Source organism: Stegostoma tigrinum, chromosome 26 (assembly GCF_030684315.1).
Source record: "Stegostoma tigrinum isolate sSteTig4 chromosome 26, sSteTig4.hap1, whole genome shotgun sequence".
Taxonomy (NCBI): Eukaryota; Metazoa; Chordata; class Chondrichthyes; order Orectolobiformes; family Stegostomatidae; genus Stegostoma; species Stegostoma tigrinum.
This window is the reverse complement of record NC_081379.1, coordinates 50095592-50122297: the sequence shown is the minus strand read 5'-3', so window position 1 is coordinate 50122297 and position 26706 is coordinate 50095592. Positions and strand designations below refer to the sequence as shown.

General features: G+C 42.1%; 1 protein-coding gene across 2 annotated transcripts in view; it reads left to right on the top strand.

Moving 5' to 3' along the window:
* si:dkey-91m11.5 (PH_BCR_vertebrate and RhoGAP_Bcr domain-containing protein) overlaps window positions 1-26706 on the top strand; it is a 613456-nt gene that overhangs the window by 171310 nt on the left and 415440 nt on the right. For both annotated transcript variants that reach the window (XM_048555997.1, XM_048555996.1), the window contains exon 4: window positions 957-1142. In XM_048555997.1, the coding sequence (XP_048411954.1) occupies window positions 957-1142 (186 nt within the window). The remainder of the gene's footprint in view (window positions 1-956; window positions 1143-26706) is intronic.

The window sequence follows — 26706 nt, the reverse complement described above, 5'->3', positions numbered from 1 at the left end:
TGGGGATAGTTTCATACAGCAAAATGCCGTGGAGCCAACCAGAGAGAGTTGGCCATCTTGGATCTGTTGATTGATACTGAGGCATGTTTAATAAATGACCTCTAATTAAAAGATCCCCTGCGTAGTAATGATCATAACATAATTGAATATAATATCGAATTTGAGAGTGAGAAACTTGGATTAGAAACATCTGTGTTTAGCTGAAATAGAGGGAATTACAATGAAACAAGGATTAAGTTGGCTAAAGTGAACCAGGTGGATAGATGTGAAGAAATGACAGTAAGCAAGCAGCAGCAGACATTTAAGGAGTCAGTTGATGTGTCTTCATAAAAATATGTGCCAGAAAGAAGGGCAGAGTCTGAGAGGGATGAACCAATCATGGCTAGCCAAAGAAGACAATAAGGGTATTAGTTTGAAAGAAAAAGCAGGATTTAGTGTATATTTAAGGCTGATATAGATTAAATTCTTGATCAAAAGGAGAATCAAAGGTTACGACTAAAGGACTGGAATTAGATGTGAAGAATGTCAGATCAGCCACGACCATATTGAATTCTGGAGCAAGCTCAAGGGATCAAATGGCCTACTCCTGTTCCTATTTGTTATGCTTCCATTATAACTACCACACTGGTCTCTATCTAGCAATATGAAAAATTGCCTAGGTGCGAACTGTGCAAAAACCCGGAAAATCCAACCTGACCAATTACTGCCTTATCAGCAAAGTGACGGAAGGTGTCATCAACAGTGTTATGAAGCAGCTTAGTAGTAAAATGCTCAGTGAAGCTCAGTTTGGGTTCTGCCAGAACCACTCAGGTTCTGACCTCATTACAGCCTTGTTCCAGCTGAAAAGCAGTATTTTATTGTGATACCTACTGCAGTTGTATAATTGAATTTGTTAGTATTCTGTAATCCACGAGTTTAATATGAACTTGGTTCTTCATTTTATCTTTATGTTACAGCCAATGAAGCCTCTTAAAGCAGCTGCTACCACATCTCAGCCAGTCCTCACAAGCCAACAAATAGAAACCATCTTTTTCAAAGTGCCTGAGCTTTATGAGATTCACAAAGACTTCTATGATGGCCTTTTCCCCAGAGTTCAGCAGTGGAGTCACCATCAGTGTGTTGGAGACCTCTTTCAAAGACTGGTAACGTTAATGATAAGTTTTGTTATTCTCATATTTGAAACTATATCTAATTATTCTAAATATCTGAATAGAATAATATCTGTTGCATTTTGGAGCAGCTAATTAGCTATTCCTCAAAAAACGTTTTCACCAGATTTGACCAGTTATACTCTAAACACCTGTGCTTTCTTCAGATAAACATTGGGATCAAATAAAATCCTGTTGAGTTTTTTTTCCACTGATAAGTGAAATAGTCCATAATTTAATCTCTTAGTTATAGTAATGACTCGATTTTAAAGTGTAATTTAATACAATATTTGCTTCCCTCTAATTCCCAGTTCTTTCTTTCTTGACACTAGAGTATACTAAACTGCCCCATAACCATGTTCTCTGTTTAACTAAATTCTGCAGAAGGAATTAAACTCTCAGCAAACTTTTTTTTGGGGGGTGGTGTGCTGTGGTGGGGTGTGGTGGTTGTAGCCTAGTGGCATTGTCATGGTACTAGCAATGAACAACCACAGGTCAATGCTGTGGTGGCATGGATTCAAATCCAACTGTAGCGTATGGTGAAATTCAAAATTAATAAAATCTGAAATAAGGAGCTGGCCTAATAACGACTATGTACCACTTATCAGTTGTCACAAACCTTACTGGTTCACTGATGTCCTTTTAGGGAAGGATATCTGCCATTCTTGTCTGTTCAGTGACTCCAGATTCACAGATATGTGAATGACTTAGAACTGCATTTTGGCCAGTAAATGCAGGCCTAGCATGTGAATGAATTAAAAAAAACTATCTATTAACAAGAGTTCAATAGTTGACACTGAAGTTCTTGCATATGTGAAGAAGGGAGGATACAGCAATGCTACAAGTAGCTAAATAACAGTATTATCGCTTATTACAGGCATATTCAGCATTTTACTTGTTGCATTTCAGTATACCTGTTAATGGGTTAGTGTGGCAGAAAACATTCCTGGAAGGTGAAATTGTGAATTTAACCTAAAGTTGTGATCTTTGAGATGAAGTGTCGGCACATTAGGACATGTATTTATATATTGCTCACTATGTTTCCAATGCCATTTTTGTTTTATTTTTTCATGGCATGTTGGCCTGGCTGATAAGTTCAACATTTATTGTCTGTCCGTAATTGCTCCTGAAAAGTTGATTATCAGCCATCTTCTTGAAATGCTGTATTCATTGTGGTGTATGTTCACTGCAGTCAAGAATCAACCACATTGCTGTGGGACTGGAGTTAGCTGTGAGCTTGACTAGATAAGGATGTCAGATTCCTTCCCTAATGCATCTTAGTGAGCCAGATGTGATTTTTTTTTGACAATGAATGGTTACCATTACTGATAGTTACTTTACAGTTCTGGATTTGTTCATTCAAGTTAATTTTTACTAGCTGCCATGATGGGATTAGAACTTGTGTGCTTGGAGCACCAGCCTGAACTTCTGGATACTAGTCTAGTGACTGTACCACTGTGCCACCATCTCCCTTAAGTCTTGCTGCTGCTGTCTGGTAGTTTCTCATAGCTATCCAGTTTAAGCAGCTTTTCTCAACTTCGGGAATTTACTGACTACTAATTGGCTTCGTGCATTTGATGTTCCCATGTTGATACAAACCTTGACCCCTATCTTACTCAGCTTAGTAAAGGCCAGAGTTGCTGATTGGCAGGTGAAGGAGGCATAGAGAGGTATTAAATCGAATGCGTGAGAATTATCTGTCTGTTAACCTGAGTGCTTTTCAATGAATGAAACGGACTACAGTTGTTCAAATAGGTAGCTCACCACCACCTTCTCAAGGGCAACTAGGCACGAGTAATAATGTTGATTGAGATAAAGACATGAATTTATTGACTTGCTCGGCGAGCTGGTAAGTTTATTGGCAAATGTTTCATCACCATGCTAGGTAACATCATCAGTGTGCCTCTGGTGAAGTGTTGGTGTTCTGTCCTGCTTGGTATTTGTGTGCCTTGGTTTGCTGGGGTGGGTGGCATCACTTCCGGATTTGTTTCTTAGTGGTTGGAATATGGGGTCCAGCAGTCCATGCTTGTTAATGGGTTCTGGTCTGAGTGCCAGAAGATCTCCAAAAATTCTTGCGTGCGCCTTTGCTTGGCATGCCCTAGGATGGCTACGTTGCCTCAGTCGAATTGGTGGCCTCTTTATCAATGTATATTGAAATGAGTGATAGTTGGTCATGTCTCTTGGTAGGTAGTTGGTGTTCCTGACACATGACCAACATGACTGGAACTGCATTAACAAAAAACTGCTGGACACGATATACCAACCACGAAGAAACAAATCTGGAAGTGATGCCACCCACCCCAGCAAACTGAGACACACAAATTGGAGGCAGGACAGAACACGCACACTTCACTGGAGGTGCACTGATGGCGTTACCTAGCATAGTGATGAAACATTTGTGAACAAATTTACCAGCTTGGCGAGGAAGTCAGCAACCACTTCAACAGCCGGAGCAACAAATCTTCTCAAAAAACCTTGAGATAGAGACATGTACAAGAATGGATTTGAAAAAAATTGTCTCTTGTGGTTTTCCAATGACTATTCATTCAACTAAAGTGCTCTGATTTGAATTAACATGTTCTGATTGTGTTTTTTTTTCTCTAAAAACAGACAAGTTACAAAATTTAATATGGCCTCTGTTCGGAAGCTGCTGGTTTTGAAAGAGTGAGCCTGCAGTGCTTAAGGCTTTGAAGAAAATTAATCAACTTTGCTTAGAGAACTTTAAGGCAGAATTTTTTTTCAGTGCCATATTCTGAATTGTTGCCAGTCAACATATTTTGTCAACATTATAATTATGTATTAGTAAAATAGCACTTTAAGACTATAAGAAAAAAGAGCAGATGTAGCCCATTCTGCTCCTTGAGCCTGCCTCACCATTCAAGGTAATTGTGGCTGATCTGACAGCCCTCATGTCTACTTTCCTGCCTTTCTCCATAATCCTTAATCCCCTGCTGATCAAGATATCTTCTTCTAATTCATTTGTGGGATGTGGGCATCGCTGACTGGCCAGCATTTCTTGCCCATCCCTGGTTGTACTTGAGAAGGTGGTGGTGAGCTGTCTTCATGAACCGCTGCAGAACACCTGTTGTAGGTTGACCCACAATGCCATTAGGGAGGGAATTCCAGGACTTTGACCCAGTGACAGTGAAGGAAAAACAATATGTTTCCAAGTCAGAATAGTGAGTGCTTGCCAGGGCACTTGAAGGTGGTGGTGTTCCCACATGTCTGATATGCTTGTCCTTCAAGATGGAAATGCTTGTGGGTTTGGAAGATGCTGTCTGAGGATCTTTGGTGAATTTCTGTGGTGCATGTTGTAGATAGTGCATACTGCTGCAGTTGAGCCTCGGTGGTTGAGGGAGTGGATGCTTATGGGTGTAATCAAATGGGTTGCTTTATCCTGGATGGTGTCAAGCTTCTTGAGTGTTGTTGGGGTTGCACTCATCCAGGCAAGTAGGAAGTATTCCATCACACTTCTGACTTGTACCTTGCAGATGGTGGACAGGCTTTGAGGAGTCAGGAGGTGAGCTACTCGCCACAGTACTCACCTCTGGCCTGCTCTTGTAGCCACCGTGTTAATGTGGTAAATTCAGTTGAGTTCCTGGTCACTGATAGTCCCCAGGATGTTGTAGTGATGGTAACACTGAATGTCAAGGGATGGTAGTTAGATTGTCTCTTATTGGTGATGGTCATAGCCTGGCATTTGTGTGGTGCAAATGTCACTTTCTACTTGTCAGCCCAAGCCTGGATATGTCCAGATCTTGTTGCATTTGAACACAGACTGTGGCGTCATGAATGGTGCTGAACAGCAATCATCCCCACTTCTGACCTTATGATGGAGAGAAGGCCATTGATGAAGCAGCTGAAGATGGTTGAGTTGAGGGCATTACCCTGAGGAGCTCCTGCAGAGATGTCCTGGAGCTGAGATGATTGACCTCGAACAACTACAATCATCTTCCTATGTGTGAGGTATGAATCCAACTACTGGAGAGTTTTCCCCCTGATATCCATTGGTTCCAGTTTTGCCGCACTCGGTCGACCACAGCCTTGATGTCAAGGGTTGTTGCTGTCTCCTCACCTCTGGAATTCATCTCTTTTGTCCATGTTTTAACCAAGGCTGTAATGAAGTCAGGAGCTGAGTGGCCCTGGCAGAGCCCAAACTGGGCATCACTGAGCAGGTTATTGCTGAGCAGGTGCTGCTTGATAGCACTGTTGTTGACACCTTCCATCACTTTACTGATGATTGAGAGTAGACAGATGGGGCGGTAATTGGCCCGGTTGGACTTGTCCTGCTTTTTGTGTGCAGGACATACTTGGGCAATTTTCCACATTGCTGGGTAGATACCAGTGTTGTAATTGTACTGGAACAGCTTAGCTAGGGGAGTGGCAAGTTCTGGAGCACAAGTCTTCAGTACTACTGCTGGAATGTTGTCGGGGCCTGTAACTTTTGTAGTGTCTAATGTCTCCAACCCTTTCTTGATATCACATGGAGTGATTTGAATTGGCTGAAGACTGGTGTCTGTAATGCTGGGGACCAGTGGAGGAGGCTGAGATGGATCATCCACTTGGCACTTCTGGCTGAAGACTGCTGTGGATCTTGTGCCTTCTCTTTTGCACTGATGTGCTGGATTCTTCCATAATTGAGGATGGGGATATTTGTGGAGACTCCTCTTCCAGTGAGTTGTTTAATTGTCCATCGACTGGATGTGGCAGGACTGCAGAGCTTAGATCTGATCCATTAGCTGTGGGATCGTTTGGCCCTGTCTATCTATCACTTGCTGCTTTTGCTGTTTGACATGGAAGTAGCCCTGTTTGGTGGCTTCGCCAGGTTGATGTCTCAAGTTCAGGGGTGCCTGGTGCTGCTCTAGGCATGCCCTCCTGCGCTCTCCATTGAACCAGGATTGATCCCTTGGCTTGATGGTAAAGGGTGAGTAGGGGGATATGCCAGGCCAAGAGGTTACAGATTGTGCTGGAGTACAGTGCCTCATGGATGCCCAGTCTTGAGTTGCTAGATCGTGCAAAGTCTGTTCCCATTTAACATGGTGATTGTGCCACACTACAATGTGAAAATTATTCTCAACGTGAAGGTGGGACTTCGTTTCCACAAGCTTAGCCACTCTTACACTCACTGCCCTGGACAAATGCAACTGCAGCTGGCAGCTGGGTAAGGAAGAGGTCAAGTATGTTTTTCATTCTTGTTGGTTCACCACCTGCGGCAGACCCAATCTAGTAGCTATGTCCTTTATCAGTAGCTCGATCAGTAGCACTGCTGCTGAGCCACTCTTCACGGGGGCTTTGAAATCCCCTACCCAGAGTACCTTTTATGCCTTTGCCATCTCCAGTGCTTCCTCCAAGTGCTGTTCAACGTGGAGGATTATCGACCGATTCATCAGCTGAGGGAGGATGCTATATGGTAATCAGCAAGAGGTTTCCTGGCTCGTTTTTAACCTGAAGCCATGAGACTTCATTGGGTCTGGAATCAGTGTTGAGGACTCCTATAGCAACACCCTCCTGACTGTATGCCACTGTGCTGCCACCTCTGTTGGGTCTGTGCTACCTGTGGGACAGGACATATCCAGGGATCGTGATGGTGGTGTCTGGGACATTGACAGTAAGATATGGTTCTGTGCATATGACTATGTCAAGCTGTTGCTTAAGTATTCTGTGAGATAGCGCTCCAAATTTTGGAACTAACCCCCAGATGTTAATGAGGACGACTTTGCATGGTAAACAGGGCCCTTTTACGCCATGTCTTCTCCGGTGCCTAGGGTCGGTGCCAGGTGATCCGTCCAGTTTCATTTCTTTGAGACTTGGTAGTGATTGGTACAACTAAGTGAATTGCCAGGCCATTTCAGAAGGCAGTTGAAAGTCAGCCTCAGTGCTGTGGATCTGGAATCACATGTAGGCCAGCCCAATTGAAGCTGGTCCTTCCCTGAAGGGCGTTAGTGAACCAGATGGGTTTTTCCAACAGTCGGCAATGATTTCATGGTGTTCAATAGATTCTTAATTCCAGACTTTCTTCTTATTATTGAATTCAAATTCTACCATCTGCTGTGGTGGTATTCGAACTTGGATCTCCAGAACATTAGCTGGGTTTCTTGATTAATAGGCAGCAATAATACCACTAGGCCATCACCTACCTATTAATAACAGCCTTAAATATATACAGCGCTGTGTGGCAAGGACTCACAGTCCTTTGAGAGAAGAAATTGCTCCTCATCATGGTCTTTATTTGGAGATTATCCTTTCTGGTCCTAGACTCTCCCATGAGAGGAAACACCCTTTCAGCATTTACCCTGTCAAGCCCCTTAGGAATCCTATATGTTTAAATGAGCTCACCTTTTATTCTTAAATTCCAATGAATAGACTGCCAGCATGTTTAGCCTTTGTTCTTAAGACAATCTCTCCATACTGGAGATCATCCATGTGAACTTTCTTTTGAACTGCCTCCAGTAGTATCATTCCTCAAAGAAGTGACCAAAACTGCTGACAGTACTCCAGATGTGGTTTCACCAGGAACTTCACTCAGTTGCCCTGAGACTTCCCTAATCTTAGACTCAACCCTTTGATATAAGAGCAACCTTCCACGAGCTTTCCTGATTACCTGCTGCACCTGTGTGCTAGCTTTCTGTGTTTTATTTACAAGTACCCCCAAGTCCTATTTGTGTTGTAGGTTTTTGCAGTTTTTTCGCATTTAAGTAATAGTGTTCTTTTACTCCCCCTTCCAAAATGAACAACTTCATATTTGCCTACATTATACTCCATTACCAATTTCTTGCACATTTAACATATCAATATCTGTAAGCTAAAACAAAGCAAAACGACAAAGGCCAGAAGTCTGAAACAAAAACGATAATTGCTGCAAAAAACCACGAGCAGTTCTCGATCTAGGTCAATATACTAGTTCAACCCCATTATCTCTTACCTTATGACTGCACCTTTTGTGAAGTACCTTGTCGAGTACATTTTGCAAGTACAAACACAACATGCCCATGGGTTCCTCTCTCTCTGCTCTGATACTTCCTCGAAAAAACTGTAATGAATTAGTCAAACATGGTTTCCCTTTCATTAAATCATACAGACTCTGCTTAATGAGATTGATTTTCCAAACATACTGCTATTACTTGCTTAATAGTTGATTCCAATACTTTGCCAATGGTAGATGTTAGGCTAATTGACCTCTAGTTGCCTGCTTTTTGTCTCCCTGCCGTCGTGATTAATGGGGTTACATCACCAGTTTTCCCAATTCTGTGGTACTTCTCCAGAATAAAAGGATTTTTGGAAAATTAGAACTTCTGCATCCACTATTTCTGTAACCACCTCTTTTAGGATCCAAGGGTTGGGGAGATATCTGCTTTTAGCCGCATTAATTTGCCATCTTTAGTGATGGTGATCGTACTTAATTTCTCCCACATATTCTTCAGTATTAATGAACTGTTTGAAGTACCTTCCACCATAAAGACTGATGCAAATTATCAGTTTAATTCCTCTGCCATTTCCTTGTTCCCATAGCCTTCTTCCATGTTAAATTTCAAGGGACAGTGTTCACTTTGACTTCTGCTATCCTTTTTATATTTTTAAAGAAGCACTTGTTGGTTTTTATATTGCTCACTAGCACCTCATCATAGTTACTTTCTCTTTATTATCTCTTTAGTCCTCCTTTGCTAGATTCTGCATTTAGGGCTTTCACTGACTTCTGCCACGTTATGCATTTTCTTTCAACTTGGCACTCTCATTAACTTCTTTGGTTAGCTCTGGTTGGTTCATCCCTCTCTGAGAATCTTTCCTCCTTACTGGTATGTATGTTTTACTGAGAGACATGAATTGACCTCTTAAATGCTGCTACTGCTTGCTTACTGTCATTTCTGCACATGTATCCACCTGGTTCACCTTTGCTGACTCAATTTTTGTTTTGTTGTAATTCCCTTTATTTCAGCTGAACACATGCTTTTGATATAAGTTTCCCACTCTCAAACTCAGTATGACTCAGCCATAACTATTGTTCTTTTCTTTATATATGCTGCAACTATTTATTGATATGTTTTTGCCTTTCCTACAGAGCAGCTACTGTTTGGTAACTGTGTAGTACTCCTACCAATGTCTCCTTTCCCTAGCTGTTTTTTCACTTCCGTCCAAATGGATTCTACAGCTTCCGAGCCAAGATAGTCTCTCTCAATTGTCCTCATTTCATTTCTTATTAACAGTGCCACCTCATCACCTTACCTATTCCTCCTGTCTTTCCAAAATGTGAAATTAACATTCCTGAATGTTAAATTACCAAATTTGATCTTCTCGTAACCACGTAATTGCAGTAAGATCATATTCATTTATCTCAATTTGTCCTGCTGTTTTGACTACCTTATTCCGAATGCTTTGTGCCTTAAGATTCAAAGACTTTAACTGTATTCTATTATCAAATTTCCCTACACTTCCATGAATCCTTGGTGCAATACGACATTCACACATACTGTCCCATATTTTTATTATCTGGTAACAACCACCCCGATCATGAAAATGCAATTCTATCTCGTTCTACCTTTACTTTTCCAATCTCCCCATGCAACTGAGCTCACCCCAACACTATTCAGTTTAAAGCCTTATGTACAGCCCTAGTTACATGATTCACCAGGAATCTAGTGCCAGCGTGATTCAGATGCACCTGTCCCATCAGAACAGCTCCCTCCTTCTGGAGTACAAGTGCCATTGCCCATGTTTTGGAATCTACTTGTCCCACACCAATCTCGGAGGCATGCGTTTACCTCTTTAATCTTGTTGACTCTATGCCAATTAGTTTGTAACTCAGATCAAAATGTAGAGATTGTTATCTTTTTGGTTCTGCTTCTTAATTTACCCCCAAACTGCTCCTCTACCTTCAGTAGATTCTCTTACCTTGCTCTGCCTTTGTTGTTGGTACTTAACTTGGACCACGACAACTGGATCTTTTTTCACCCACCCCAAATTCCTCTGTAGCCCAGATGAGATATCCTGACCTGAGGCACCAGGTAGGCAGCCTTCGGGACCCTCTCCTAGCCACTGGAAATAGTGTTTTTTCCCTGTTTTTACTATCCCTGATTACAACTAATTTTCTCATTTCTCTTCGCTCTTATACAGCTTGATGTACATGATGCTATAGTCAGTTTGCTCATCCTGGAGGCCTCCAATCTCATCCACACTGGAATTAAGAATCTCAAACATGTTAAACAAGCTCAATGGCTGTGACTCCTGCAGCACTACCTCCTTGATCTCTACCCGCCTCACTTGTAGTCAGCCCCTCCCATCCCTCACCACTGAGTTGAATTAAAAGTAGTTAATCTTATGGTGTGACTGCCTCCTGGAACTGAGTGAAACATAGAAACAAAGCAGAAAGAAGAAGGAGGGGACCATTTGGTCCTTGGAGTCACCTGTGCCATTCATCACAATCATGGCTGATCATTGAACTCAATAGCCTAATCCTGCTTTCTCCCCATAACTTTTGACCCCATTCGCCCCAAGTGCTATATCTAGCCGCCTCTTGAATACACTCAATGTTTTGGTATCAACTACTTCCTCTGATAATGAATGCCACAGGCTCACCACTGTTTGAGTGAAAAAAATGTCTCCTCATCTCTATCATGAATAGTCCAACCCGAATCCTCAGACTGTGACCCCTGGTTCTGGACACACCACCATCGGGAACATCCTCCCTGCATCTACCCTGTCTAGTCCTATTAGAATTGAATAAGCCTCCATGAGATACCCCCCACCTCCATTCAACTGGACTCCAGCGAAAACAATGCTAACCTAGTCAGTCTCTCCTCATACATCATTCCTGCCATCCCCTTAATCAGCCTGGTAAACCTTCGCTGCACTCCCTCGAGAGCAAGCGCATCCTTCTTCAGAAAAGGAGACCAAAACTCCACACAGTATTCTAGGTGTGGTCTCATCAAGACTCTGTATAACAGCAACAATACATCCCTGCTCCTGTACTCAAAACCTCTCACACTGAAGGGCAACGTACCATTTGCACTCTTTACCATCTGCTGCACCTGTATGTGTAAGCATCTTTCAGTGACTGGTTCATAAAGACACTCAGGTCCTGCTACACACTCCCCTCTCCCAATTTACAGCCATTCAGGTAGTAATCTACCTTATTGTTTTAGCTTCTAAAGTGAATAACCTCACATTTATCCAAATTATACTGCATCTGCCATTGATTTGCCCATGCACCTAACCTGTCCAAATCATGCTAAAGGATTTCTGCATCTGTGTCACAGTTCACCCTCCCGCTCAACTTGGTGTCATCTGCAAACTTTTGTTCCCTCATCCAAGCCGTTAATGTATATGGCGAATAGCTGGGGTCCCAGCACTGATCCCTGTGGCACCAACTAGTTACTGCCTGCCAGTATGAAAAGGGCCCATTAATTCCGACGCTTGGTTTCCTATTTGCCAACCAGTTTTCCATCCATCCCACTCTACTTCCCTCAACCCCATGTGTTTTAATTTTGCACTGTAATCTTTGATGCGGGACTTTGTCAAATACTTTCTGAAAGTCCAAATATACACATCGACTGGCTCCCCCTTGTCAACTTTACTAGTTACATCTTCATAGAATTCCAACAGATTTACCAAGCATGATTTCCCCTTCTTATATCCATGCCGGTTGTGTTCTTATCTTGCCACTGCTTTCTAAATGCTCCGCTATAAAATCCTTGATAATGGATTTGAGAATTTTCCTCACTACTGATGTTAAGCCTAATGGTCTATAATTCCTTGTTTTTTTTCTCTCTACCTCACCTTTTGAATACTGGAGAGACATTAGTTGCAGTCCAGTTTGCAGTGACTATCCCAGAGTGTATAGAATTCTGGAAGATGACCATCAATGCCTCCAATATGTCCAGAGCCACTTCCTTAAATACCCTGGGATGTAGATCATCAGGCCCTGGGGATTTATCTGCCTCCAATCCTATTAATTTTCCGAGCACCATTTCTCTACTAATATTGATCATCCTCAATTCTTCCCTGTCACTAAAACTTGCATTCTCCAACATTTCTGGACTCTGGCTTTTGCCCTCTTTTGTGAAGACAGAACTAAAATATGTATTCAGTTGCTCAGCTATTTCTTTGTCCCTGATTATATATTTCCCCGTTTCTGTCTGGAGGGGACCAACACTTATCTTCATCAAGCTCTTTTTGTAGTGTCAACCTTTATATTCCCTGCAAGTTTACTTTAATACTGTATTTTCCCCTTCTTAATCATCCCTTGGTCCTTCTTTGCTGAATTCTAAACTGCTCCCAGTCCTCAGACATATTATTTTCCTTGACCTATCGAAACACTTCTTCCTTGGATCGGATACTGTCTCTTTTCCTTTGTAAGCCACAAATTGGCCCCCTTACCCATTTTGCTTTTGTATTCTGGTAACTCTCCGCCTCACCAATATGTTGCTGTCTCTGAAGCTTGGACTCCAGCTCATCAATTCTGAAATAGAGTTCCTGACGCAACTAATACTTGCTACACATGTGGTTGCTGTGAACCACAGTGGGATCCTCTGGCTCCCATATCATGCAGGTACAATGCAGAAGCCCTAAATCTCTGTTATATGTTTAGTTCTTAATGTTTTTCTTAAAAATATCTACTGTCTTTTAGTTTTTAATCTGTGAAATATTTGTTCTATTGTAATCTTTTGTAATTAATGATGGATAGCCAATAGGCAACTATTAGCAGCGAATGACCTTATGATTTCCCTGTGATGTCACTCTGTTTTGTACTGGGTGCTCGATTCAATTTATCCTGTTAACAGACCTGAAAAGCAATGATCCAAGAAATGAAGCAAAAAGCACCTATTCCTTTCTGGATCTCATTCCACTGCTGATCCAAAATCTCACAAATAAACACTCACTGCAGCAGTGTCTCAGTCTGGATGTGATTTCTCCTTTCTGATTGTTTGAAGCTTACTAATCATGTGCTTTCAACAAACCCTTCCCTAAATAGAGGCGAGCCAACCTGAGATGAAAATATTAGTTAAGCTTCGATAGTACTCAAGATATAATGGAAGCTATGACATTGCCTTTCAGAAGCTGCACTGTGATTCAGTCATAAAGGTGTACAGCGCAGAAAAGGCCCTTTAGCCTATTTAGTCAGCACCTGATAAAAACAATCACCTGATTATTCTAATCCTTTTTTTGAGCCTCTGGCCCATGGCCTTGATGCTTTGACATCATATGTGCAAATCTAAATACTACTTAAATGTTATGCTTCTATTACCTTTATTGGCCGTTAGTTCCAGAGTCCCACTGCTGTCTCGGTGAAAATAATCTTTCCTTGCCTCCTCTCTAAACCCTCTGCCTTGTACAGACGTCTGCCCCTGTTCATTGATCCCTCTACCAGTGGGAAAAGTTCATACCTGTCTATCCTATCTGTGCCCCTCAATTTTATACATCTCAATCATGTACGCCCTCAGTCGTTTCTGCTCCAAGGAAGACAGTCCTAATCTATCCAATCTCTGTTCATAATTGAAACTATCCAGTCTAGGTAACATCCTGGTAAGTCTCCTCTCTACCCTGTCCAGTGCAGTTGCATTCTCCAGTAATGTAGATTCCAGAACTGCGCACAATACTGTAGAGGCCTAAACAACATTTTGTACAGTTCCAGCATGGTCTCCTTGTTCTCAAGCTCTGTGTCTGGGCTAATAAAGGGAAGTATCCCATAACCATTTCTTAACCACTTTATCTACTGTTCTACAACCTTATAGGAGTGCTAAACGTGCAAGATTCATTAGTCATCATGTGTTCTTCTGCCTGATTTGACATTTTCAAGTGCATCACCTCAAACTTAGCCAATTAAATTCATTTACCACTGATCAGCCCACTTTATCAGCCTGTAATCTAAGGCTGTCCTTCCTCAGCAGTAACTACTACACCAATTTTTCTATCATCTGCAAATTTACTGATCAAAATTGCTACATTCAAATCTAAATCATTTATATATACCACCAACAGCAAGGGCCCATCACCTTGTGAAATTGTGAGTCCAGAAGTATGCAGATAAATTTTGACACTACTTTAATGCTACAATTTATAGGCTCCAAACTTCCCCATAGCCCTGTAGAAAGTTGATGCTGAACCCTATAATTCTTCTTGACATTGGCTGTGGGTTTTTTGGCAGACTTCTTGTCACACAAACCATTTTGCAGTTTGTACCTGCCAGTGTTCTTATGTTGGATTATAGATTGTCCTATTCCTGGCCTGAATTATTAAACCTTTGACATGGCCTGTTACATGAGAACTTGAATAGAACTCTTGGCAAAATTCAGCCAATGATGCATCTTGTGAACTGTGAAGCCCAGCATTTCCTAATAGCATTTAGAATCAGTGTGATTTTGAGAGGAATGGAAAACTGTATTAGATTTTTAAAAATTATTTATAAATAATAACAAACTGTCAACTTAAATCATTTAGCACACTAACAAATGTCTGAACATGAGCACCGTATCAGGTTGCATTGACTCAAGAATAGTGCCACTTAAAGATCAGCAAGGCCACCTATGTGTGGAACTGCAGGAGATGCTAAATCAATACTTTGCATCAGTGTTTACTGTGGAGAAGGATATGGAAGCTTGAGAACAAAGGGAAATAAATACAACATCTTGAAATATGTCCATATTACAGAGGAGGTGGTGCGGGACGTCTTAAAATGCAAAAAGGTGGATAAATCTCCGTGACCTGATCAGGTGTATCCTAGAACTCTGTGGAAAACTAGGGAAGTGATTACTTGGACCCATTGCTGAGATATTTATAGCTACGGGTGAGGAAGACTGGAGGTTGGCTAACATGGTGCCACTATTTAAGGAAGGTGGTAATGAAAAGTCAGGAACTGTAGACTGGTGAGCCTGACATCAGTGGGGAGCAAGCTGTTAGAGGCAATCCTGTGGGGTAGGATTTACATGTATTTGGAAAGGCAAGGACTTATTAGGGGTAGTCACCGTGGCTTTGTGTATAGGAATTTGTGCCTCACTAATTTGATTGAATTTTTTTTGAAGAAATGACAAAGAGGATTGATGATTGTAGACATTTGTAGAGCAGTAGACGTTGTCTAAATGGACTTCAATAAAGCGTTCAACAAAGTTCTGTATAGTAGATTGGTTAGCAAGGTTTGATCGGATGGAATACAGGGAGAACTAGACATTTGTATACAGAACTGGCTCAATGGTGGGAGACAGGATGGTGGTGGAGGGTTGATTTTTCAGACTGGAGGCCTGTGGTCAGGTGTTGGCTCCACAATGTTATGTGATTTTTTTTATCAAGGATTTGAATGTGAACAAAGGAAATATAGTTAGTAAGTTTGCAGATGACACCAAAATTGGAGGTATTGTGGACAGTGCAGAAGATTACCTCAGAGTACAATGGGATCTTGATCAGATGAGCCAGTTGGGCCAAGGACTGGCCGATGGAAATAACAGGGTGTGGAGCTGGAGGAACACAGCAGGCCAGACAGCATCAGAGGAGCAGAAAAGCTGACATTTCGAAATGTCAGCTTTCCTGCTCCTCTGATGCTGTCTGGACTGCTGTGTTCCTCCAGCTCCACACCTTGTTATCTCAGACTCCAGCATCAGCAGTTCCGATGATGTCTGGCAGATGGAGTTTGATTTACATAAATGTGAGGTGCTACATTTTGGAAAGGCAAATCAGAGCAGGACTTATACATTTAATATTAAGGTCCTGGGGAGTATTGCTGAACAAAGAGACCTTGGAGTGCAGGTTCATAGTTCCTTTAAAGTGGAGGCACAGGTAGACAGGATAGTGAAGAAGGTGTTTGGTATGTTTTCTTTTAATGGTCAATCCATTGAGTACAGGAAGTGGGAGGTCATGTTGTGGCTGCACAGGACACTGATTAGCCCCCTTTTGGAATACTGCATGCAATTCTGGTCTTACTGCTGTAGGAATGATGTTGTGAAGCTTGAAAGGATTCAGAAAAGATTTACAAGGTTTGTATCAGGGTTTGAGCAACAGGGAGAGGTTGAATAGACTGGGGGTATTTTCCCTGGAGTGTTGAAGGTTGAGGGGTGACTTTATAGAGGTTTATAAAATTATGAGGGGCACGGACAGGGTGAATAGCCAAGGTGTTTTCATTTGGGTGGGGATTCCAGAACTAGAGGGTGTAGGTTTAAGGTGAGAAGGGAATGATGTAAAAGGGCAGTTTTTTCGCACAGAGTGTGGTGCGTATACGGAATGAGCTGCCAGATGAAGTGGTGGAGACTGGTACAATTACAACATTTAAAACCCATCTGGATGGGTAAATGAATAGGAAGGGTTTAGAGGGATATGGGTCAAATGCTGGCAAAAGGGACTAGATCAGTTTAGGATATCTGGTCAGCATAGACGAGTTGGACTGAAGGGTCTGTTTCTATGCTGTACAGCTCTATGGCTGTAGATCAGATGGCACGTGAAATTTAGAGGTCTTTGCTTATTGGTCATGTAATTTTTATGCTGTTGAGATGTTCACTTTATTGAGACAGTGCTGTTGGTATTTTTGAAATCATAAATCTTCATAGAAATTCCTACTTTCTGGAATTAGGCCATTTAGCCCATTGAGTACAAACTGACCCTTAGAAAACCATGATAATAAAGTGTGAAGCTGGATGAACACAGCAGGCCAAGCAGCATCTCAGGAGCACTTGGCCTGCTGTGTTCATCCAGCTTCACACTTTATTATCTTGGATTCTCCAGCATCTGCAATTCCCATTATCCCTTAGAAAACCATCCCACCCAGACTGACGTCGTTCCATGGCTGATGCGTCTAGCCTGCACAGCCCTTGGACTTTGGCTATTTAGAATGGCCAAACTACCTAACCTACGCATCTTTGGGCTGTGGGAGGAAACCACAGCATCCAGACGAAACCCATGCAGATGTCCCCACAGGGACATTGTAGAAGCTCCACACTGACAGACGCCTGAGGGTGGAATTAAACCCAGGTCCCTGACGCTTTGAGGCAGAAGTGCTAACCACTGAGCCACTGTGCCACCCTAGTATCTTTAGAAAGTTTAATATCTGCAAGTTTTATTTCATTTAATGGTTTACTGTTTGTGTTAAGATATCATCAGCGCATAGTTTATGCAGAGATACTTCAAGTAGTTGGGACTGCATTTGCCTGCTTTAAGCAGAGATGCTTCAAGCAGTTGGAACTGAGTTGGCCTGCTTCAGGTAGAGATGTTTCAAGCAGTTGGAACTGCATGGCCTGCTCAAGCAGCAGAATGTCAACACTGGAGGACATAGAGAAAATAAGGCCAGGGAAGTTGTGAGATATGAAGAACTGTTGGGGGTGGGCGGGGAATGCAATAATCTGAGAGAGTGATAATGTGATAGGATGAATTGAATACAAAGCTGAAAAAAGGGAACAAATAGAATAAGAGACCTTTCACAATGTAATTTTAGTGGAGTTGGTTTAATGTATTTAATTAACTTTATTGCAGAAGGAGAAATAGCTCTGTTGTAATAGAACAAAGAACAGTGGATGCTGCTGATCTGAAATAAAAACAAAAATTGCTGAAGAAGCATAGCAGGCCTGGCAACATAAAAAAGCAGGGTAATAAAATGTGAGGCTGGATGAACACAGCAGGCCAAGCAGCATCTCAGGAGCTTTTGTGCTCCTGAGATGCTGTTTGGCCTGCTGTGAGCTTTTGTGCTCCTGAGATGCTGCTTGGCCTGCTGTGAGCTTTTGTGCTCCTGAGATGCTGCTTGGCCTGCTGTGTTCATCCAGCCTCACATTTTATTATCTTGGAATTCTCCAGCATCTGCAGTTCCCATTATCTCTAAAAAAGCAGGGTTATTGTTTTGAGTCCAGTGACCCTTACACAGAACTTATATATGACTTTTCCTAGCTACTAGAAGCTGAAGGGATGGCATTGGGGTGTGGGGGTGGTTTTCACAGAGTGGGAAGGGATGGAGACTAGAGAGAGAACGATAGTTAGGTATACAAAGGGCTGCACCAGGGAAAAAGAAAACTTGACAATGAGGACCAGAAGTTGGTGAAAATGGATTTGCTGTGCTGAAAGCAGCCCAGATCATGACAGGGCCTGGGGTGTAGCGCTACTTAAAGGACATAGAAGACAGTGTTCAGGTTCTGCAATTATTAAACTCAATATTGAGTCCTGAGGGTGGTAGGGTCCCCAAGAAGACAATGAGATGCTGTTCTTACAACCTGCACTAAGCCATGCTGGAGCCCTGCTGCAGGCCTGAGACAGAAATGTTGACCATGTTGTGTTGATGTGGCAGGTAACGAGAAGCTTGGGGACATTATTTACAAACAGAATGTAGGTATTCCACAATGCGGTCACCCAGTTTGTGTTTTGTCTCCCCAATGTAGGGAGGTGGCTCTGTTATTTTTGATCCTTTCTCACTGAGACAAATATTTCAGTGGTTAAAAATTAATTTGGTGGTGCAGTGGTTGAAGTGGCACGGTGGCTCAGTGGTTGGAGCGGCACGGTGGCTCAGTGGTTAGCACTGCAGCCTCACAGCACCAGGGACCCCAGTTCAATTCCAGCCTCGGGTGACTGTCTGTGTGGAGTTTGCACATTCTCCCCGTGTCTGTGTGGGTTTCCTCCGGGTGCTCCGGTTTCCTCCCACAGTCCAAAGATGTGCATGCTAGATGGATTGGCTATGCTAAATTGTCCATAGTGTTTAGAGGTGTGTGGGTTATAGGGGATGGGTCTGGGTGGGATTCTTCAAGGGGCGGTGTGGACTTGTTGGGCCAAAGGGCCTGTTTCCACACTGTAGGTCATCTAGTCTAATCTAATCTATGGAGTAGAATATGTCCAAAATGATCATGATGCATTTGTGATAATTAGTTTAGTACTAGATGAGGTGGTCTCACCACCAGTGAAATTGATCTGTCTTTACCTGAGAAGGGGTTATCAGTCATGTTGCCCCATCTTGATTTGTTTTCTTGAAACATTTCTTAAACAGCTTGTCCATCTCCACTTTTGCACCAATCCCAAATTCTGCATCCTGAATCCCTTTCTAGGCAAGCAAACTTCCACATGTGCATTATTCCCATTTTTGCCTAGCTGTGCTGGCTTTTTTTACCTGGCAACTTAGTTTTGATCTTTATCCTCATTTTCAAATTTGTTTGTCATTTTACTTCATTCTGTTTTTTGATTTGATTTGATTTATTGTTGTCATATGTGCAGTGAAAGCTTCCCGAACAGCACGGGTAGATCATAACATACAAGGACATAACAGATCACAGATGTTTAGACAGAGGTTATGTCTGCACAGGAGGTGCACAAAAACATGATCAACATTAGATTTGAAATTAGAGAGGTCCATTCAGCAGTCTAATAACAGCAGGATGGGGCTATTTTTGAATCTGTTGGTACGTGTGTTCAAGCTTCTGTATCTTCTTTCTGTTGGAAAAGGTTGAAAGAGAGTATTACTGGGATAGGAGGTGTTTTTGATGATGTTGATAGCCTTTGCAGAAGGAGTAGATGGAGTCCATGGTTGGAAGATTGGCTTTCGTGATGGCCTGAGCTGTGTATGTTAAACTTTCTGTAGTTTCTCTAGGCTTGGACAGGGCAGTTGCCATACCAAGCTGTTATGCACCCCAACAGAATGCTTTCTATGGTGCATTTGTAAAACTTGGTGAGGATCCTTATGGACATGCCTCTTCTTCCTCAGGAAGCTTAGGAAACTCGGCGTTGTTGTACCTTCTTGACTGTCACATCTGCACAGAGTGGTCCAGGACAGATTGTTGGGTATTCTAGGAGCTTGACACTCTCCACCCTCTCTACCGTAGCTCTATTGATAGTTAAGGGTGTGTTGTCCTTCCTAAAGTCAATGATCAGTTCTTTTGTTGACATCGAGAGAGAGAAATTATTGTCGTTATCCATGACACCAAGCACTCTTACCTCCATCCTGTATTTCCTGGTCGTGAGTGTACAGAGAGTACAGTAGGCAGCTGAGTGTGCATCCTTGTGGGGCACCTCCCAAAAGAACATTAGTATTTATTTTCTTACAATCAGTAAATATTGTGGCCTTCAAAAGGTATATGATGAAAACTGCAGAATTTCTCAAAAGGTAATCAATAGTCACAGCAGGAGTCTTTTCTATTTAATACTTTAATCTTAAAACACTCAATATACAATTTCCTTAAATGCCTTCTGACAATGATTATGTAATGTGTCTACAGATTTAGTTGCATCCACAAAGAATTGCAGCAGATTTCAAAAATTGACTTATGATTCAGGATTCATATTGATAATTATGAATTGTTTGTTTTTACATAGTCATTCCACAAGAATTTGTACTGCCCAGTATGGATATTGGCAAGTTAGTGTCTTATACCCAAGTTTAATTCTTGGGATGCCGAAGTACAGAGATGTAGCTCATGTATTTAAAGAATATCTTAAAAATATCAACCAGGGCTTTGCAGTTTCCTTGATAATGTTCACCTGTGTCCCAGCTTGTTGAGTGTCTTGCAGAGAATTAACCAATTTTATACTTTAATAGTACATGTTTAGTTCTAGATATGTTGTATGTGCTTGATCTAAAATTACTAAATCCATAATTTGCTTATTAGGAGTCCCCAATTTTGAAATGATTCTTACAAGTGTTCATATTTATGAACATGATCCCATACATAGTCGTAAATACCTGACAAATGAACATTTCCTGTGTATATGAAAAACTGCTTTACGTTGTCCTTCATTGCGTTATGATTTGTGTACCAATCGACTTGTAAATGGACTCAGAATAGAACCCATTTGCAACCCAGCCACTGCCTGTAGTCTTCGTGAGAACTGACTTTAACCTGCCATTACCTACCATTCCTTTTTATTACCACTGAATATCTCCCTTTAAAGAACCTGATTATGATCTATTTTAACTAAAACATTTCTTACCTCCTGTCTTTCATATAAATGCTGCGTTTTTCAGTTAGGTTTTTGTATTTTCTAAACTAACTTCAATTGGTATTTAAATAACTGACAGTAAAAAGCACCAATAACGATCTCTTAACATCTTTTAAAATATTTGATGTCTTTTTCATTTTGCCTATTCAAGTCACTGATCTTGCAAAGACTTAATTGAAAATGACAGAATTTTTCTGTTTCATCCATGTTGTTTCCCTGGAATACTTTGTGTTACATTAATCCATTCAGTGAAAATTTCTGATCAGTAGCACCCTGCTGACCTTATTATCTGTGTTATCAGTTTTATTCTCATCGATTATCAATAGTTTCCTTCCAGAGATGGGAGAAATTCCAGTTGTTTATCCATGTAGCGACTCAATAAGGACCTATCAAATTTCACGATAGAACATATCGAAAAATGTAGGGCTGTCCTCTCACACTCTGCTGAGTTTATCTTGCAGGTCATATCACATCTGTTGCTCTGCATATTTCCTCATTGTGCCTGGGATGGTTTCAAAACAGCATTTGCTGTGAACGATCTTCCTGAAGCTGAGGGATTTTAAATGGGCGATTAATGATTCCTCTGTTAACCTGATAAAACAGAAATTCAACTGTGCACTTAAAACTAGGAATTATTGTATGATTTTAATCAGTTTATAATAGATGTTGAGCAATTTGTAATCTGAAACAAACAGGCTTGAAGCACATTAATTCTGTTTTGAGAGTTGTGGAAATAAAACCTGGATACATTGTACATCTGTTAACTGCACCAGCCAATAGCTTAGTGGATTTAGTATGCTAAGCACGTGTATCAAAGCACTTGATCTGAGATTACCGTAGAATTTCAAACAGCTGACCAAAGTTCACTATAGTTGAAAATAGCTGTGTGCCGTAATCTTTCGGCTGCAGTTCTGAAAGATAAAGGAACAGATGGATGTGCAACGTAGAATATTTTCAGCACAACCAGGTGTGTCCTGGATCAGTGCAATTATTGTCCATCACAGGATGATCGTTAGAATTTTGAAATGTCCTTAATTTGGCATCCTTCATACAGTCTCATGAACATGGTCAAATCTGATGCTGGGTAAATTGTATTTGAATACACTATCAAATATTGTTGAAATTTTTATTATTAATTGGTGTATTCCCCATGGCAGTGTCTGCAGCAATCAGAATCCACTTGCTGACCAATCAGCACTGTTCTCTCATCCAGTGGAAATGTTAGTTTTCCCCTTGAGTTTGTATTCTTGCGCAATGTCCTGAAGAGTACAAATGGAAAGCTTTATTAGCGTTTGTCTTTTTCTAGCAATATTAATTTAAATTAGCATTAAACTAGTGGAAACCCAGTAACTCTTTATAATGGGAAAAGTTGTTCTGCAGAGCAAAGAAAAGACAAGTTTTGTTTCTATGTTGCTGTGATAAATGTTGAGCCCTGTAAGAGACAACTGTCCTAAAGTCATGCAGCATAGAAACAATTCCTTCAGTTCACCATGCCTAAATTGACCAACTAAACAACAAATGATACTAAGTAGGACCAAATTACTGCAGATGCTGGAATCTGAACTGAAAACAAAAATTACTGGAGATCACAGTGGGTCAGGCAGCATCCATGGAGACAAAGCAAGCCAACATTTTGAGTTTTCATCAGGGCTAAAGTGATGTGTAGGAGGAGAGGGTGGTTGGAAAGGATGTTGGGGAGAAAGGATGTTGATAGTTCAGATTAAGTGATCTGGACGTGAGAAAGGCAGAACAGCAGTGTGTCTACCTGCCAGACTGGAAAGAACAGACATTGTCACGGGTGTGGTGGAAGGGGAGAAACGGTGACAGAATGTAACAAGCAAAGCTAAAAGAAAGGGAAGGAATGTGTTCACAATTTGATTGTGTTGAACTCAATATTGAGTCCAGAAGGTTGTAAACTGCCTAGTTTGAAGATAGATGTTGCACTTCCAGATTGCACTGTGATTCGGTGGAGCACTGTGTCATGCCAAGGACAGACAACTGGGCATGCGAGCAACACCCTGTGTTAAAACAACTGGCTGTGGGAAGGTCAGGACCATGCTTGTGCACAGACCTGAGGTTTCTGCCAAGCAGTCACCCAGACTGTGTTTAGTTTCTCCAGTATAGCGTAGGCCACTTTGGGTGCAGTGAATGCAGTACACAAGATTGGAGGAGTTACAGGTGAAATGCTACTTCACCTGGAACGATCGTTTAGGTCCTTGGATGGTGAGCAGGGAGAACGTGAAGAGGCACGTGTTGCACCTTATACAGTTTCATGGGAAGGTGCCATGGGAAGTGGGGGTTGGTGTTGGTTACCGAGGAATGGACTAGTGTGCCCAGGAGGAAATGATCCCTCCAAAATGCAAATGGGGGAGTGAGGGGAAGATGTGTTTGGTGATGGCATTCTGGTGTTGTTGTCTGAAATGGCTGAGAATGATCTTTTGAATGTGGAGACTGGTGGAGTGAAAAGTGAGAACAAGGGGGATCCAATCATGATATTGTGAGTGATGGGAAGAGTGGAAGCAGGGCTGATAAATGAGATGCAGTTGAGGGCCCTTTCAATCACAATGGACAGGAATCCATGAATATGGAAAACCCTAAATTCTTAAAGCCCTTCTGGGCAGAGAAGTGGAGCCATCCACAAGTTTGCTGACGTCACCACCATAGTAGGATGGATAACTAACAACGATGAATCAAAGTACAGAAAAGAGATAGAGTGCTTGCTGACATGGTGGAATAAGAATAACCTCTCTCACAGTGTCGGCAAAGCTAAAGAACTGATCACTGACTTCAGAAAGAAAGGAGGAGAATGCACCCACATCTGCATCAATGGAATTGAAGTTGAGGAGGTGGAGAATGTCAAGTTCTTTGGAGTGATGATAACCAACAACCTGCCCTGGACTTCCCATGTAGATGTGACAGCCAAGAAGGCACAATGCCTCCTCTTCCTCAGGCGGCTCAGGAAATTTGGCATGTTCATAAGGACCCTCACCAGTTTCTACAGATGCACAATTGAAAGCATGCTGTGGAGGTACACAGCGGCCTGGTATGGCAACTGCCATGCCCAGGACCGTAAGAAACTACAGAAGGTGGTGTGTACATCCAAACTACCACAGAAGCCAACCTTCCATCCATGGACTCCATTTATGCAGCTTGCTGTCGCTGAAAGGCTGCCAGCATCATCAAAGACCAATCATAGCCCGGTAATGATCTCCTACAACTTCTTCTGTCAGGTAGAAGATACAGAAGTCTGAACACACACCAGCAGGTTCAGGGACATCACCTTCTTCCTGGCCGTTGTTAGACTGATGAATAGACTCTAGTCTTAAATAATACTGATCTTGCTAACATTGATCTCGCCTTGCGCACACCCTGAGCAATGTAACCTGTATGCCTCTGTTTAAGTCTTTTTGATCTATACATCCTTGCTTACTATGATCTGTCTGCACTGTCCCTAAACAAAGCTTTACACTGTACTTTGGTACACGTGACAATAAATCAGTCAGTCAGCCAGAGAAGTGGAGGACTGCTAATATAGTTCTCCTCATTTTTCTAAAAGGGTGATGGGATAAACTTGGGAATTACAGGCCAGTGAGTCTGTCATTGTTGGTAAGAAAATTATTGGGGAAAATTGTGAAGGACAGAATTAATCTCTATTTGCAGAGACAAGATTTGAACAAGAATAATCAGCTTGGCTTTGTCAAAGCGAAGTCATGTCTAACTCGTGATTGAATCTTTTTCTGAGGATGTGACTTCGTGTATAGATGCATGTAGAGCTGTTGACGTAGTTCATATAGAATTCAACAAAGCCTTTCACAAAGTCCAACTTGGGAGACGGGTACACAAAATTCTTTTTTAAAAAATGCATGTAAAGCTAAACCTGGCAATTATGGGTCTGTTGGTTCAGTGGTGGGAAAGCTTTAAGCAACGATAATCCAAGACAATGTTCATAGCCAATGTTCCCAGGCCTCAAGGAAGACCTTTTGTTTACGTGCACATCTGCTGATGTGGCATACTGTATCCGCTGTTCCAGATGTGGCCTCCTCCGCATCGGGAAACCAAGCAGAGGCTTGGGGACCGTTTTGCGGAACACCCACACTCGGTTTGCAATAAACAACTGCACCTCCCAGTCACGAACTGTTTCAACTCCCCCTCCCATTCCTTAGACGACATGTCCATCCTGGGCCTCCTGCAGTGCCACAACGATGCCACCCAAAGGTTGCAGTAACAGCACCTCATATTTCGCTTGGGATCCCTGCAGCCCAATGGTATCAATGTGGACTTCACAAGCTTCAAAATCTCCCCTCCCCCTACTGCATCCCAAAACCCAAAAGCTTGTCCCTGCCTCCCTAACCTGTACTTCGTCCCACCTATCCCCTCCTCCCACCTCAAGCCCCACCCCCATCTTCTACCTACTAACCTCATCTTGCCCCCTTGACCTGTCTGTCCTCCCTGGACTGAACCAGTAAAGATGAGTGTAGGTGGGGAGTTAAGGAGGGATCCCCAACTCCCCACCTACACTCATCTTTACTGGTTCCACCCCCACCTGTCTGACCTGTCTCGTCTCCATCTATCTTCTCCTTTATCCAACTTCTCTCTGCCTCCCCCTCTCTCCCTATTTATTTCAGAACCCCCTTCCCCTCTCCCATTTCTGAAGAAGGGTCTAGGCCTAAAACATCAGCTTTCCTGCTCCTCTGATGCTGCTTGGCCTGCTGTGTTCATCCAGTTCGACACCTTGTTATCTCAATGTTCGTAGTCACTTGGCAAAATTTGGAATCGTTAAAAAATTGTTAATAATATTATAACATGACATTCCAAAAGCCATTCAATAAAATGCTAGATGACAGCAACAACTATGGAATGAAAAGGACAGTACATAGAGATAAAGTTGACTTGAGGAAGTGGATTTCTTAGAGTTTTATAAAATATATTAATCATGGGATTTTTTTGTCAAGGCCATTATTTGCTGCTCAGTCCTAACTGCGTGAAGGTGGTGCTAATGAGTTCTGTTCTTGAACTACCGCTGTTCACCTGGTATAGGTACACCCACAGTGGCGTTGGGAAAAATGTTCCTAGTTTTTGACTCTGTGACAATCCAGCAACAGTAGTATAATCACAAGGCATGATGATCAGAATTAAGACTAAGATGTGGAGAAAGTTCCTCACCCGAAGACTGGTGGGCCTGTGGAATTTGCTACCACTGAAAACAGTTGAGTCCAAATGGTGTTGGATATGGCACTCAGAGTTGAAAGGATCAAAAGATATGGGAGAAATGTAGAACAAGCTATTGTTGGAAGATCAGTCTGATTATTTTGAATGGCAGAGTTGGCATGAAGGGCTGAATGGCCTAGTGCCGTTCCTGTTTTCTATGTTGCTTCCTCCAGTCCGAAAAACAACCACGAACAACAAAGCTAGTTCCGATCACTCAATTTCATAACATGATGCTGTGGTCCCTTTTGTTCCATGAACTCCATCTTTGGTCACACATCTGTTGGGAACTTCAAAATGAGGCCGTGAAGGATCATCGTGTCTGGCTGGAAGTGGTTAAAATGCTTTGGAGAATGAAATCTGCCATCCTTACTTAGCCTGGCCTACATATGATTGGAGATAGATAAATCTTAAACGGCTTAACAAGCCACTCAGTGCAATTAGAGGCGGGCAGGAAAGCTACCCATGCTGGTGA